General features: G+C 48.0%; 1 protein-coding gene across 1 annotated transcript; it reads left to right on the top strand.

Moving 5' to 3' along the window:
- Positions 1–322: 322 nt before the first annotated feature.
- On the top strand, positions 323–11,472 carry C5H17orf64 (chromosome 5 C17orf64 homolog). Its single transcript, XM_043902945.1, has 6 exons — positions 323–419; positions 2,623–2,724; positions 2,972–3,147; positions 4,559–4,658; positions 7,970–8,165; positions 11,215–11,472. Exons 1-6 carry the CDS (start codon positions 369–371, stop codon positions 11,292–11,294), a joined length of 705 nt encoding a protein of 234 aa, XP_043758880.1. The 5' UTR covers positions 323–368; the 3' UTR covers positions 11,295–11,472.
- The last annotated feature ends 5,194 nt before the right edge of the window (positions 11,473–16,666 follow it).

Raw genomic sequence — 16,666 nt, 5'->3', positions numbered from 1 at the left:
ACCGAGGGGGCTTGAATGGTACGCAGGCAGGAGAATTATTCCTGAAGCCTTACCCACGTTCAAAATCTACAGCACCCGACAGTTCTCTTGGGAGAAGGGGTGCCCGCCCCTCCTGGGCAGCTGTGAGCTCCAACAAAGCCTGGGGTGTGCCTGACCCAAGCTGCTGGCTCGCAGGGCGGGCTCCAGGGCACCCGGAGGAACCCGGGCCGCGTGGGGAGGCGGCTGGGCTCTGTGTGGGCCGTTGCCATGGTTTTGCCCCGAGTTCCGAGTGCCACTCCCTGAGACACCGGGGGCCCAGAAGCAGGAGGTGGGAAGCCTGAGGGGACCCGGGGAGTGCCGCTCTGGAGTCGATCAGCGCTCCTGTTGAGATGGAAGCCTCCGATGGGCAGGCGGGCGAAAGGGAGGAGCCACTAGAGCAGGTGAAGTGGGGCTGGGCGTGTGAGGGGGGAAGGAAAGAAGGGCCCTGCAGGGGCTGGCTTGGGAAGGCAGAGAAGATGAGTGTCAAGGAAGAAGAGAGGGGGGAAAAATTGGTGAGGTTCACCAGTTGGTAAGAGACTGAAAGAACAAGAGAAGGTTAACTCATTCAGACAGATGTTTATCCAGGACAGAGATACCTGGCAAGATGATGGGGGAGATTCCTGGCAAGATGATTGTCAGTTATGAAGACTCACAGGCTGGTGTGTGTGTGTGTGTGTGTGTGTGTGTGTGTGTGTGTGTGTCTGTGTGTGTGTCTGTGTGTGTGTGTGTGTGTGTGTGTGTCATGGTCTGTGTGGTTTGTATGGGGTGTTTATACAACTGACCAGCCAGGGTTCCCTCTCTCTGGAGTCTGGAGGAGCCTGTGTCCCATTCTGTCTGCATCTTTCTCCCTCCCTTTCCCTGGAACTTCCCTGTGTCCCCTGAACACAGGCAGGACTTAATGCTCACTTGTCTTTTGGCTCCCCCATGAGGCATGCAGGATCTTAGTTCCTTGACCAAGGATTGAACCCGTGTCCCCTGCAGTGGAAACTTGGAGTCTTAACCACTACGCCACCAGGGAAGTCCCTAGGCTCCCTTTTCTGGGAGGCTTTTTAAAAGGCAGGTATAAATCTCATGTCAATCTAATCCTGTGCTCTGACCTCAAGCGTTATTCCAAAGTCACCTCATCGTGATTCATTTTCAACTTCTTTTGCCCCAGCTTGCTGTCAGAAAGTTCCTTCTCATCATCACCATTACTGCCACCCACTTTCCTGAGTGCCCATTAGCCTGGCAAGAAGCTAAAGATTAGGGATACAAAGAAGTGGGCCTGGGACTTAGGAACTCATTAAGTGTTTGCTGAGAGAGCGAGTAAATGAATGATGATCATTCCCCCGAGTTACTTAAGCATCTCGGGTACCCTCTGCTCATCTGTAACCAAAAATAAAGAGTTCTAGCCTTACAGAATCTGTGGGAGAATAAAATGAGTTACTGTTGGTACTTCCTTGATGGTCCAGTGGTTAAGAATCCTCCTTGCAAATCAGGGGACACAGGTTCCATCCTTGGTCCAGGAATATCCCACATGCCTCAGAGCAACTAAGCCCCTGAGCCTACTGAGGCCTGCAAGTCCTAGAGTCATGCTCCACAAGGGAAGCCATTGCAAGGAGAAGCCTTCATACCACAACAAAGAGTGGCTCCTGCTTGCCGCAATTAAAGAAAGCTCACATGCAGCAATGAAGACCCACTATGGTCAAAAAATTAAATAAATAATTTTTTTTTTTATAAAAAAGAATCCACCATCCAATGCAGGGGACCAAGGTTCCATCCCTGGTTGGGGAACTAAGATCGCATATGCTGTGGAGCAACTCCACATGCTCACTGCATGCTCATTGCAACTAGAGAGCCCATGCTCTGCAACTAGAGAGAAAGCCCGCAAGCCACAATGAATCCTTCCTCCCCCCAAAAGAAGAAGCTAACCATACACAGTTCAATTCAGAGTTCAGTTCAGTCGCTCAGTCGTGTCCAACTCTTTGCAACCCCATGCACTGCAGCACACCAGGCTTCCCTGTCCATCACCAACTCCTGGAGTTTGCTTAAACTCATGATGCCATCATCATCTCATCCTTTGTCATCCCCTACTCCTCTTGCCTTCAATTTTTCCCAGCATCCGGGTCTTTTCCAGTGAGTCAGTTCTTCTCATCAGGTGGCCAAAGTACTGGCGCTTCCCCTTCAGCATCAGCCCTTCTAATGAATATTCAGGACTGATTTCCTTTAGGATGGACTGGTTGGATCTCTTTGCAGTCCTAGAGACTCAAGAGTCTTCTCCATCACCACAAAAGCAGCAATTCTTCAGCGCTCAGCTTTCTTTATGATCCAAACATTAACAAAAAGAGTTAATGTCTGTCAAGTGCTTTGCAAAATTAGTTAGTATACAGAGCTATAATATTATAAAAGAAATGGATTAAGTGTTCTTGGTTTTCTAAGCAGGGATTCTCAGAGATGGGTTTCCTTTGCCCAGGGCTTACTGGCCTGAGTGCTAGGTCAAGGAGGAGGTCACTGGGAAAATGGAGAAGGGCTTTGGCTGGCATCTGGATCAGTGATTGCCCAGCACTGTCTCTCAGGAGCAGTAGCCCAAAGCCCCCAGCTGACTGCTGCCCCTGCCTGCTCCAGGGGACAAACACACCCAGCTTAGAGAGGAGCTCCAGTACCGCCCCAGCCAAAGACTCCCTTGTGTGCCATGCCAAGGGCCTTGACCAGGACACCTTCAAAATTGTGAGTAAGGGGCCAGCCTGGGACTTATACCCTGTTTCCCACAGGTCAGGAGACGTGGGTCAGAAGCTGGCAGGCCTCAGATCCATAGTTCATGGCCCCACTGGATGCACCCTTGGGAAGGAAGAGGCCTTCTCACATAACACTGGGTCGGAAGGGCTGCAGCTGGGCCAACCTACTGGCTATGTGGGGCTGTCCATCTTTCTCTTCTTTCTCCTATGGCCCCTCACTTCCCCTGTTGCTTCCTCAGTGTAAAGAATATCTAAGGCCACTGAAGAAGTTCCTGCGAAAGCTGCACCTGCCGAAGGACCTTCCCCAGAAGAAAAAACTGAAGTACGTGAAGCAGAGCCTGGTGGTCCTAGGGGACCACATCAACACCTTTCTGCAGCACTACTGCCGAGCCTGGGAAATCAAGCACTGGAAGAAGTAGGACAGCCTCCCTACCCTGACCATGATCCTCTCTCCTGGTCCACTCCCTCCAGAATCGAGGTCACACCTTAGTGAAAATCTCCTAGTCCTTCATCTTAGTGTGGAAGGGTCAGGATCCTGGAGTGAGTGTGGTGAAGAGGGGTGGAGAGAACAGTGTCCTCTAGTGACCCAGGGCAGCACTAAATGGATAAAGGACTCCCCTCACCCAGGGATGGGAGTTCAGTTCAGTTCCATTGCTCAGTCGTTTCTGACTCTTTGTGACCCCATGGACCCCTTTGGACCCCATGGACAGCACACCAGGCCTCCCTGTCCATCACCAACTCTCAGAGTTTATTCAAACTCATGTCAATTGAGTGGGTGATGCCATCCAACCATCTCATCTTCTGTTGCCCCCTTCTCCTCCTGCCTTCAATCTTTCCCAGCATCAGGGTCTTTTCCAATGAGTCAGCTCTTTGCATCATGTGGCCAAAGTATTGGAGTTTCAGTTTCAACATCAGTCCTTCCAGTGAATATTCAGGACTGATTTCCTTTAGGATGGACTGGTTTGATCTCCTTGCAGTCCCAGGGACTCTCAAGAGTCTTCTCCAACACCACAGTTCAAAAGCATCAATTGTTCAGCACTCAGCTTTCTTTATGGTCCAACTGTCAGATCCATACATGACTACTGGAAAAACCATAGCCTTGGCTATAGGATCTTTGTTGGCAAAGTAATGCCTCTGCTTTTTAATATGCTGTCTAGGTTGGTCATAACTTTCCTTCCAAGGAGAAAGTGTCTTTTAATTTCATGGCTACAGTCACCATCTGCAGTGATTTTGGAGCCCCCAAAAATAAACTCTGCCACTGTTTCCACTGTTTCTGCATCTATTTGCCATGAAGTGATGGGACCAGATGCCAAGATCTTAGTTTTCTGAATATTGAGTTTTAAGCCAACTTTTTCACTCTCCTCTTTCACTTTCATCAAGAGGCTCTTTAGTTCTTCTTCACTTTCTGCCATAAGGGTGGTGTCATCTGCATATCTGAGGTTATTGATATTTCTCCCAGCAATCTTGATTCCAGCTTGTGCTTCCTCCAGCCCAGCGTTTCTCATGATGTACTCTGCATAGAAGTTAAATAAGCAGGGTGACAATATACAGGCTTGACGTACTCCTTTCCCTATCTGGAACCGGGGTGGGAGGAGTGGGGGAAAGAACTCTGATAGAATAACTGCTGTGAGCTGTGGGTGCTCATCACCAAATACAGGGGATTCAAGGCCTGGAGAATCCTGCCCTCCATGCGCCCAACCAAAAATTCAGCGGCAGGGGTGGTCCCCTGATGGTCCTGGCCATAAGGCCGGTGCGCCCCCTCAGCCTCGGCCCCGCCCCCTCAGCCTCGGCCCCGCCCTCTCAGCCTTGGTTCCCCTCCGCTGCAGGATGCTCTGGCGGTTTGTCTCCCTCTTCTCAGAGCTGGAGGCGAAGCAGCTTCGCAAACTCTACAAGTACACCAAGAACAACCAGACGGCCAAGTTCCTGGTGAGTCTCCCCCCGGGCCGGCAGAGGGCTGGGTGGCGTGTTCTTAAATTGTAGGGAGAGGTCTGAGCCTGAAGGGCTGTGTTTTGTTTTTTTGTTTTGGCCACAGCACGTGGCCTGAAGGATCTTAGTTACCTGACCAGGGATGGAATCTGGGCCCCCAGGGGTGAAAGCCCGGAATCCTCAACACTGGACTGGCAGGGAATTTCCTGAAGAGCCCTCTGACAGAACAAGTACTCTTTAGTCCTTCCCGTGCTCATTACCTGAGGAAGACTCCACCGCCACCGGGGTGGGCACGGGGTGGGGTTCATGGGGCCAGAGACTCAGCTTCACCCTCCACCCCCACACCCTGCGGTGAGCGGGCGCAGGGACGTTCCTGAGGAGCCGTGGGTGGGGGCGACCCAGGCCAGGCAGAAAGGCCTAGCCAGCTTGGGGGAGGCTATGGAGACCATTGCAAACGCCAGAGGATAAATATACCGGGCAGGCTTTGTCCCAAAACAGTGACTCTCAAACATTTTAGTCCCAGATCACTTCTCCCCTCTTAATTTTTATGGTGCTTAGTTGCTAAGTTGTGTCCAACTCTTTGCGACCCCATGGACTGCAGCCTGACAGACTCCTTGGTCCATAGGATTTCCCAGGAAAGAATGCTGGAGTGGGTTGCCATTTCCCTCTCCAGGAGATCTTCCCAACCCAGGAATCAAACCTGTGTCTTCTACATTGGCATGCATGTTCTTTACCACTGAGCCACCAGGGAAGCCCATAACCCCCCAAAACATGTGTTCGTATAGGTTACATCTATTGATACTTGCCCTACTAGAAAGTAAAGCTAAAGAAAAAATTCAAAATGTGTATCTATTAATCATTTAAAAATCAAGGAGCCCACTATATGTTAACATTTTCATGAGAGATAACTATATTTTCCAAAACAAATTTAGTGAGAGGAGTGACATTGCTTTCTATTTTTGCAGATCTCTTTAGTGTCTGGCTTAATAAAAGACACTTGGCTTCTCATATCTGCTTTTGCTCAGTCTCTTACGATATAGTGAGTTGATACATAAGAAAATTCAGCCTCCTACTGATATATATATATATCAGTATATATATAATTATTAATAGAAAGGAGAGGAGTATTTTATGAGCGTTTTCAGATAAAGGTGAATTTTTTTTTGACACCAAAACTCAGCAAGTGGCAGTTACTTAATTGCAGTGTTGAATCTGAAACCATATCAATGAATGTTTGTTTATTAAGCTGTTTGTTTTTGTTTTTTACCACATTACACAGCAGGGTCTTAGTTCCCTGACCAGGACTGAACCCATGCTTCCTGCAGAGCAAGTGCAGAGTCCTAACCACTGGACCATCGGGGAATTCCTTCAATGAATGTTTTAAAATAGACTCTTTTTAAAAAAGCAGTTTTAGGTTTATAGAATAATTAGGGGTAAAGCACAGAGTTCCCATATTCCACCCTTTCCTGTTTTCCTTATTAACACCTTGCATTAGAGAGGTACATTCGTATCTTTGATGAACCAATATGGATACACTATTAATAAATAATGTCCATGGTTTACATTAAGGTTCATTCCTTGTTTTGTACATTCTGTAGGTTTTGACAAATATACAGTAGCATGTATCCACCATTACAGTGGAAAAAGGAAAAGCCTCATTGCCCTAAAAATCCCCAGTGCTCTGCCTATTCATCCCCTCCTTCTCCCCTCAAGGCCCTTGGCAACCACTGATCTTTTTACTGTCTCCATAGTTTTTCCTTTTCTGGACTGTATAATTGGAAGGTATAGTTGGAATCATACAGTATGTAGCCTTTTCAGATTTGTTATCAATGAACTTTTTACACTAGGTTACATTAGAATCCATTGATTTCTCTCCTGCACTCTGAGTGGATCCCGCTTTCAAGGGGTCTGTGAGGTTAGAATATTTCACAGAGTACCCTTTGAGAACCACTGTCCAAAAGAATAATTAGAGGGAACAGTTTTATGTGCCAGGAGATTTTATGTTCCTTCATGTCATTCTTCAAAAGTAACCCTAGGTGGTAAGTAGAATTATTGTCCAGAGTGTATAAATGAAGGTGCCAAATCTAGGGAGGTGAAGGAACTTGATCCAGACCATGCAGCAAATGGAAAGGATAGAGCTGGGTTCAAACATAATCTCATTCAAAGGAGAGCCCTCCTCTGACCTTATCCTGCCCATTGTTCCAGCTGGGCAGCTATAATGGCATCCTCTGATAGCTCAGTTGGTAAAGAATCCTCCTGCAATGCAGGAGACCTGGTTCAATTCCTGGGTCCAGAAGATCTGCTGGAGAAGGGATAGGCTCCACTCCAGTATTCTTGGGCGTCCCTTGTGGTTCAGCTGGTAAAGAATCCGCCTGCAATGCAGGAGACGCGGGTTCAATCCCCGGGTTGGGACGATCCCTTGGAGAAGGGAAAGGCTACCCACTCCAGTATTCTGGCCTGGAGAATTCCATGGACTGTACAGTCCATGGGGTCGCAAAGAGTCGGACATGACTTTCACTTTCTCTCTGGGTCTTTATTTCATTCCCTGAACATGAATGTGGGGTCGATTCAGTGATCCCTTTTTAGGAGCTGCCATTTCAGTCATTCCTGGATTTCAGCAGCCAAGGAACTTTCGAAAGATGTTTCCAGGCTCTCGATTTTAATATTGCAAAGGACTTTAAAAAATAAGCACCAGGATTTCCCTGGTGGTCCAGTGGCTAAGACTCTGCCCAATGCAGGGAAGCCGGGTTCGATCCCTGGTCAGGGAATTAGATCCTACATGCAGCAACTAATTAAGAGTTCTCATGCCACAACTAAAGATCCCACACGCTACAACTAAAATCCAGCACAGCCATGCACGCGTAGTCACTTCAGTTGTTCGTGTCTGACTCTTTGCGATCCCACGGACTGCAGCCCACCAAGGCTTCTCCATCCATAGGGTTCTCCAGGCAAGAGTACTGGAGTGGGTTGCCATGCCCTCCCCCAGGGGATCTTCCTGACCCAGCACAGCCAAATAAAAATTTTTTTTAAAGTCCCATTGCTTCATTACAAACACATAAGACACTATGCTCAATAAAGAGACAGAGGAGGATATACCGCAAAGGAAAGAACCAGCCAAGAAGAGAGAGTTGGCAGCCTGGCCTCAAGATTCCCGTGGTCCCCCATTGCCCCCCAACATCTGTGGTCCTCACTCCATCCTGGCTCCCCCAGCATGAGGTGCAGCCTGGCCGCAGCAGCTTCCTGACACGGGCAGGGCTCGGGCTCTGGCAGGCGGGCCCTGTCTCCTCCTCAACACTCTGGTCCCCTTGCAGGTGACCTTCTGCCCCTTGGACGCCCCAGAGAGCTCCTTGCTGGCCGACCAGGAGGACAGTCTGCCCAAGCTCTGCACTGCCTGGGGGCTCCACAGCGACCTCAGCGGCATGAAGGAGAGGCTGTCCAAGCTGCAGGCCCCGGGCCACCCAGCCTGCCTGCTGGAGGAGCCCAGAGCCAGGGGCCCCTTCGGGAGAGGTATGCCTGGAGGCGCAGCCCATCTGCCCCCCGGAGCGCCTGACCTGGTCCTCTTCCGGCCACCCCATCTTCTCTTCTGCCCTGCATTTCTCTTTCTGTCCCTTTTCCGTCGCCTTCTTCACTTTTTCTTCTCTTTTTTCCCTCCTTATCTTAGGTCAGCTCACTGTAGGAAATTTGAAATGTTTGTGCGTGTGCGCTCAGTCGTGTCCGACCCCATAGACTGTCACCTGCCAGGCGCCTCTCTCCCCGGGATTTGCCAGATAGGATAAAACAGAAAAGTCACCCATTACCCACAGGCAGGACTAATAATCATATTTAGATGTGTTTCCTTCCTGTTCCGTCTCAGTTTCCCCCTGGAGGTCTCGGGAAATGTGCCTTTTTCAGTGAACAGGTAAACAAAGGCAGCCTCCCGAACAATCAGAAGCGGAGCCATTTTTAGCGGCCAAGAGCAGGGACTCCCGGGAGGTGGCCAAGCAGCAGGCTGCGGCCTCTCGGTGTTGGGTAGGCTGTGGGAGGAGGGAAGGGGTCACTCCCCCAGGAAGGCGGCCATCCAGCCAGATGGCCTGGGAATGGCCTCCCTGGTGACTGTGGCCCCTGGACGGAGGCTGTGGGCTTAAGGGGTGGAGAGTCTTCAGTGAGGGGGGTCCAGCCAAGGCTGGAGTCTGTGAAGGCCCGTTCCGGGCACTAAGGATCAGAGAGATGTTAGACCTCCTACCTCTCAGCCTTCTGGAACTGGCTTCTAGAAGGCCACGTCTAGCTGTTCTTGCTTAGCTCCTGTGGGAGAAAATGAAGGCACACGGGGAAACCTAGGACCCCAGAGCGTGGTCCTAAACGAGACCCAGGTGTTCCTCTGAAGGCTGGGCTGGCCGGGGCCGCACTCAGGGCCTTTTCAGTGGCCACAGCTGGACCAGAGGGAGCAGGGAAGTGAGGGTCAGTGCAGAGGACCAAGGGCCCCGAACCCAGACCCGTGCCTTGGCTCTTTGGGGACCCGAGGCTCTGGTGCCTACTGCTTAGATTGAGGAAGTAAAACAGACAGTGGAATGAAGGGCGGTCGGTGTCATTAAGACGATTTGGATCAGGCAGTTCATGAATCAGATGAGGAAAGTATGGTTCAGGCTTCAGAGCCAGCAGGCTCTGTACCGGGTGCATCGTGTCTCTCAATTTCACCCACCCCTGCAGCTCCCTGAAGAGCTGGGCACGGCCATCCCCCTTTCACTAATGATCAATCTCAGGTCCTAGGGCAAAGGGAAGGCCTGGAGGCTTGGAAGGAGGCAGGTTTGGGACAGGCTTTAGAGAAAGGAAAAAAGAGAGAGATGGGGGAGACGAGGAGGTGGAAGGGAGATCTGTGTGGAGATGAGGCAGTGAGCACACAGGCTGGGCTTGGAGGTGAAGGGTGGAGAGAGGGGTAGAGTGGCAAGTAACAGGGAAAAGCTGCAGGTGGTGTGTTAAGTTGGGCTTGAAATTGTGATTCTTTTTTTTAAGTGTTTTTTAAAAAACTGCTTCTTTATTTGGGGCTTCGTTTCGGCACTCGGGACCCTCAGTCTTTGTTGCAGCATGCGGGACCTTTAGTTGCAGCATGGAGGACCTTTAGTTACAGCATGCGAACTCTGCAGAGGCATGTGGGCTGCAAGTGGAATCTAGTTCCCTGACCGGGGATGGAACCCTGGCCTCCGCCATTGGGAGTGCACAGTCCTAGCCACTGGGCCACCAGGGATGCCCCTGAAATTGTAATTCTTAAAATAACATTTGATTACAAACACAAGCATATCCTAGAAAATTAGATAGTACAGATTAACAAAAAATAAGAAAATATAAACATCACATTGTCATCCACAGTTACCACTTTCTAGATGCTTTTCATGTATATAAACACCTGTATTAAACCAAAATGAGACCATGCTGTATGTGTGGTTTTGACTTGAACTTGCTTTTTTCAGATAATTATAGAAACCTTCCTTGTCAACATCTTCATTGGATTAAATACTCCATTTTCAAATTTTCCCAGTAGTCAAAGATACCTTTTGCACTTAATTTCCCAAACCATGCATTTCACCTAGTTATGTCTCTTACGTCTCTTTTAACCCGAGTCTCCCTTTTCTTCCACCCCGATGTGTTGAAGAGATCAGGCAGACTGTTCCACCTCCTGCTTTTTTCTTGTTGCTTCCATTTGGCATCTTTGAAGCTTGTTTCTATTGGAGCAGGATTATAGGTCAAGGGTCCCCAAGGATTCAGGTTAAACACATTTTTGACTGGGATACGTTTCAGATGAGGTGGTATTCTTCATACTGTGTTACATGAGAAAACACTACTATAGGTGGAGCCACCATGACCGGGTGAATCACTGACTCTATCATGAAATTAAAAGTGACCTGTGTGGGGACTTCCCTGGCAGTCCAGTGGTTAAGAATCCACCTTCCAATGCAGGGGATGCAGGTTCGATCCCTGGTTGGGGAACTAAGATTTCCCATGCCTCAGGGCAACTAAACTCTCACACCCACACGGGTCAACCAAGATCCCACATGCTGCAACGAAGCGACACAGCCAAAAATAAATACTCCTTTTTTAAAAAAGAAAAGATCAGTGAAATTGACACCAGCCCCCCAAATATGACCTTCATGGTGTTCCTTGGGCACTGTGTTCCTGAATCCGTTCTTTATTTTTTTCATGAGTCAGTTCTTAAGTAAAAAGATGGCAATGGTGTTTGCAAACAACCCAGCAGCAAAGTACTGGAAACCGGGGAGTGAATGGAGACAGGAGGGGAGAGGAATCACAGCCAGAGACCGGAGGTCTGTCCTGACTGTACCCCTGGCTTAGACTTGGAGCAGCCCATGTCCTTACTCTGCCTGCATGCGATCCCTCAGCTGTAAACTGGGGTGATTCCATCTCCCTACCCCACAGGGTTTCTGTGAGAAAAGGGTAAGGCACTTAGGTTGAAAGCAAGGTAAGCTTTTGTTGCTCTTCCCACCACAGCCGGCAAATGTTACAGGCTGAGATTCTCTTACTGTTTGTGATGTCATCAGCACTGCCTCTGACCTTCCCCCTTTTTTAGGTTCTAAGCTTCCTGAAAAGCCAAAACTCAAGAGAAAGAGGATTAAGGAAGCCCCAGACACTCCAGAGACCTGTCCGTAAGAAGACCCAGCTGGGGCTGAGGGCCAGCTTGCCCTGGATCCTGGGGCACTTGCACTTGGGGGGAGGGGGGTATGAGGGACCAGTGAGGGGAAAGCGGAAGTTGTCTTTATCAAAAGGACGCTCAGTCTTAATTGTGTATAAATGGGACAAGGAAATAAACATCGCTTAGACAGTTCAACTTGGCTAATCATCGTCGTTCATTTTTTTAAAGTTATTTACTTGGTTGCAGTGGGTCTTCACTGCTCTGTGCGGGCTTTCTCTAGTTGCAGAGAGCAGAGGAGGTCTCATTCTTTTTTTTTTTTAATTAAAAATAAATATTTGCCAGCCACCTTCTGAATAGTAAATGGCCCCCATATACACAGGTAAGTAAGAGGCAGTTGCTGTGTCAATGACCGTCACAGTCTGGGGGTAACACACACACAAATAGACGTTGTAACAGGGTAAGGCCGGTGTCTGGGGAAGGCCTTAAGGGAGGTGACATAGGCGCTGATACGTGTCTGCCAGGAGATAGCGCAGGTGGGAGGAGAATGGGCCAGGAGTCAGTCGGAGGGTGAGAATCTGGTGCCTGCCTGAATCATCTGCCATGATCCTGCGGGGAACTTAGGGGGGACAGTGACAACGGAGATGCCAGGCAAGGGAAGGAGTTGATGTGACGCGGGTATCAGCCAAGTACGTGGAAGTGAGAGCGGGTAGAGTCAGGATGCCAAAGAAGCAACTGTACTGATCGTCTCAAGGGACTTCCCTGGCTGTCCAGCGGCTAAGACCATGCTCCCAGTGCAGGGGGCCCTTGGACCCCTGGTTGGGGAACTAGATCCCACATGCCATAACTAAGAGCGCACATGCTGCAACTAAAGATTCTGCACGCCACAGCCAAGACCTGGCTCAGCCAAAAAGTAATTTTTTTTTTTTAAAGGCAGCTGCACTTCTCTAGGGCATTTTAAATTACTAAAGTAGAACTTCTTTTAAAAAGTCAGTTGCCAATATTAACTTGGTACATTTCACATTAGAAACAACAACAGTTTGAAAAAACTGGCCATGCCGGGACCTGCCTTCTCGCAGACAACCCCTGGCTGGGGCTCAGGTTTCACTGATATTCTTTCCAGTTCACCGCAGTCTCCACCCCTGCCTGTTGCCTTACACACCGGCCTTCTTCACTCCTTTCTGTTAATATGTTTGACCCTTTTCGCCTTTTGTATTCACCATCCTTAGGGTATATACACACACACAGTGACGCTGTGCATGCATTGGGGTAGGGTGGATTTGTGGGACTAAGGTTAACCAGACAGCTCTTGGTGACAGAGTGGGAGATGAAAAAGGAGGGGAAGAGGAGGAAGTGAAGACGGCACATCGTCTCTAGCTAGAAAGGCCGGGAGACAGTGGTCAACTCCAGGAGGAGAAGCAGGTCCAGTCATGTTCCAAGAACACGGGAGAATCACGGGCTCTGTTCCAGGCAGAGCATCCGGTGCTGGTGAAGGGTGGAGGGCGGGGGTGGGGTGGGGGGACCAGAATAAATGTGTGTGACCCTTTTTCCTCTCCTTCAATCTGTATTCAGGAGTAAATATTATCAAAGGTTTTAAATGGTAAAATGAACATCAGTGTAGACCTGAAGGCCAAGGACAGCAACGCACCAGTGGGGAGGAAGGCGGCCACCCCATCTCTTGGGTCCTCCCACCCATTGCCTGCCAGAGGCGAGAGGACAGAGGCTAATGCAGGGGTCTGGGGTCAGCCTCACTGGGTGGGTCCCGCCAGTCCTGACAAAGCAGGGAGGGTTTGTGAGAGACGAGCGGCCGGTCGGAGGGTGCCTCTGACGACTGGGGGCTCTCTACTTTGCTCCCGAGCGGTGTCACTGATAAGGTCCCAGGGGAAAAGCTGGCTGTTGGGGGAACGGACCAAAATAAGGAAGTGACCTCGGTGTGTGAAGCAACACTGCCCCCTACAGGAATTCTGGAACTCTACAGCCTTCTTCCTGCGCAAAGAGCCGGAGACCAAGGAGCCAGTGTGGGAGATTCCTACCAGCCTTGAGGACAATCAGGAGGCCTGTAGGTAAAATGTGCAAGAGGTGAGGCTTGAATTTGGAGGCTTTCTTTCTTTTTTTTTGGGCTGCATCAGGTCTTAGTTGTGGCAGGTGGGCTTAATTGCCTTCAAGCATGTGGGAGGCCTCTTAACTCTTTCCTTAAATTCAATAGATCTCAGAATTCTAAAGACAGATCACATGACATTGCTCTGCTCAAAATATTCCAATAGCACAGAGGATTTTTAGAGCAGTGAAAATACCCTGTATGATACTAGAGTGGTGGATACATGCCATCATACATTGGCCCAGACCTCTAGGATGTGTGACGCCAAGAGCGACCCTAATGTAAACTGTGGACTCTGGGTGATAATTCTGTATCAATGTAGGTCCATCAGTTGTAATCAATAACCCCTCTGGTGGAGGGTGTGGGTGATGGGGGAGGCCGTGCAGGTGGAGGAAAGCAGTACACAGGAAACCTCTGCACTGTCTGCAGATTTTAAACTGCTCCAAAAATAAAAAACAAACATATACACAAACAAAACCCTCCAACAGCTCTTTATCTCCTGCAGATTAGAAGCCAAAGTTTTTGCAAGAGCCTACAAAGCCCTATATGATCTGTCCCTGTCCATTCTGGGACCTCTTTGTCCTCATCCTTGCTTTTCTCATACCAGTCAAGCATACTGCTGGGGACTTCTCTGGTGGTCCAGTGGCTAAAACTTCATGATCCTGACACAGGGGGCCCATGTTTGATCTCTGGTCAGGGAACTAGATCCCACATGCTGCAACCGAAAATCTCATGTGCTCCAACAAAGGCCTGGCATAGCCAAATAAAAAAAATAAAATAATTTAAAGTATACTCCTGCCTCAGGTCCTTTTCACTGGCTATTTCCTCTGTCTGGAATGTTCCTTTATTTCAAAATAGCCATTTATTTATTTATTCGTTGGCCTCACCTTTAGGCATGTGGATATCTTGGTTCCCGGATCAGACAGGGGATGGAACCCGTGCCCCCTGCAGTGGAAGCAGGGGAAGATTCTCAACCACCGGACTGCCAGGGAAGACCCCTGTCTGGAATGTTCTTTACCAAAATATCCACTTGGGTCATTCCTTCTTTCTCTTGAAATCTTAAGTATCACCTCCTGAGGATAGACTATTGTAATCCCCTATTTTAAAGTCCAACAACCTCTGCACCCCGAATATCCTTTAGTGTTTTTATTTTCCTAAAGTACTAATACTTCTCAAATATTACATAATTTAGTTATATAATGATTATATTTCTTGTTTATTGATATGTTCTCCTCCCATTAAAATAGAAGTTCCACAGAGACAGAGATTTTGTCTGTTTTGCTCATTGCTGTATCCCAGTGACAACAGGCCCCGCACGCAGGAGGGACTTAACACACATTTGGGGTTTTTGTTTTCAATTTTTGGCTGCACCCAGTGCATGTGGGACCTCAGTTCCTCAACCAGGGATCGAACCCGCCTCCCCTGCATTGGAAGGCAGAGTCTCAACCACTGGACTGCTGGGAAGATCCCGTAACAGGTATTTGTAGAATGAATGATTGAATTCCATGACTTGGGAGATGGCAAAGTGCTTTCTTTGTATCCATCCTTCTTGGATCTTCATGTCACACTCATCAGGGAGATTCTGCCATATTACGGGGAAGAAATCAGAGGCCTAGGGGCTGCCACAGCTGAGCTGAGAGGTAGACTTTCCAGGTCTCCTGATTCCACATTCAATGCTCCTTAGTTTTGACTTTATGATTTTTCCTTCGTGCATGCAGACATTTTCTGTTTTTATAAAGTAAAATTGTCAATCTTTTCTTAAATGGTTTCTTTATGACTTTGAAAGATCTTCCTCACTCAGAGAATATTTAAAATTTTATCTTTCGGGCTTCCCGGGTGGTCCACTGGTTAAGAATTCACCTTGCAATGCAGGAGTCACCGGTTCTACCCCTGGTCCAGGAAGGTACCCCATGCCACAGAGCAACTAAGCCCATGCAGCAGAATTACTGAGCCTGTGCTCTAGAGTCTGTGAGCCGCAACTACTGAAGCCCGAACACCCTAGAGCCCGCTCTCCACAAGAGAAGCCACTGCAATGAGAAGCCTGTGCACCACAGCGAGAGAGTAGCCCCCATTTGCCACTTCTAGAGAACAGCCTGGAGGCAGCAATGAAGATCTAGTGCAGCCAAAAATAAATTTTAAAAATTCTATCTTTCCCTCTTGTAGCACCAAGATTTCAGTTTTTACATTTAAATCTTTGGTCTATCTGGAATTTAAAGTTGTGTAATTGGATTCCAATATGTTTTTTTCAGATAGCTAAATGGTTATCCTTGCAAAGTGGGAGTGTATTTATAGGATATAATATATAGGGGGAAAATCCATTTTCTACACAGTTTTGAAATGTCATCCTTATTATATATTAAGTTCCTGATTTACTTGGGTCTATTTCTGAACTTTTTGTCCTGGGCTATTGATCTGCCTGCTCATGTAGAGTTGGGTTTTACTGAAAAAGGAGAAAAAGACACTATAATAACAAAACAGAATATGATAGGAAAAGAGTATTCAGTTTCTAAAAAGAAACAAATGAAATTTCAAAAATTAAAAATTATCATTGATATTGAAACCCTAATGGTCAAGTTAAACAGTAGACAACATCTGAATTCACAGATCAATCTTAATATCATAAAGCAAGATAACCAGACATTTATGGGCCTCCAGCCTAAGCGGTATGTTTGCAAAAAATTCAAACCTGAATCTGATCAAATTTCTAGATCTAATTACCAGCTCATAGGAAATACAAGGGACTGGGGAGCGTATTAAATGATACTATGGGGACAGAATCAGCAAACTTCTTTTAAAAATTTTTTATTATTATTTTTTGACTGCGCTGGGTCTTCATTTTTTTAGTCAGGCTTCCTCTAGTTGCGGGCTTCTCTTGTTGTAGACTACAGGCTCTAGACTCTTGGGCTCAGTACTTGTGGCCCCTGGGCTTAGCTGCCCTGCGACATGTAGGATATTCCCGCAACAGAGATCAAAACTGTGTATTGGGCAGGGAAGCCCTCAACAAACTCTTGACTGTGTGAAGATCCACAGAGTAAACAAACCAGTTACTTTAATAAATAAGCTTCAAAGGGGGAAAAAAGAGGAAGAAGAAATCTAAAAATTAAGAGATTGAAGAGATACGACCAAGGACATAGGAGGACTCTGTTTGCCTCCCCATTAGAGCAAACCAGTTCTACAAAAACGTTTATGAAACATTCAGGGAAATTGAACATGGACTGATGATTTGATGATGTAAAGGAACGTTAGTATTTCTTGAGTTTAGTAATAGTATTTTGGATTTATATATATGTGTGT

The sequence above is a fragment of the Cervus elaphus genome, chromosome 5, assembly GCF_910594005.1.
Source record: "Cervus elaphus chromosome 5, mCerEla1.1, whole genome shotgun sequence".
Lineage (NCBI taxonomy): Eukaryota > Metazoa > Chordata > Mammalia > Artiodactyla > Cervidae > Cervus > Cervus elaphus.
Note: the sequence above shows the minus strand (reverse complement) of the source record. Positions and strands in the feature narration are given on the sequence as shown.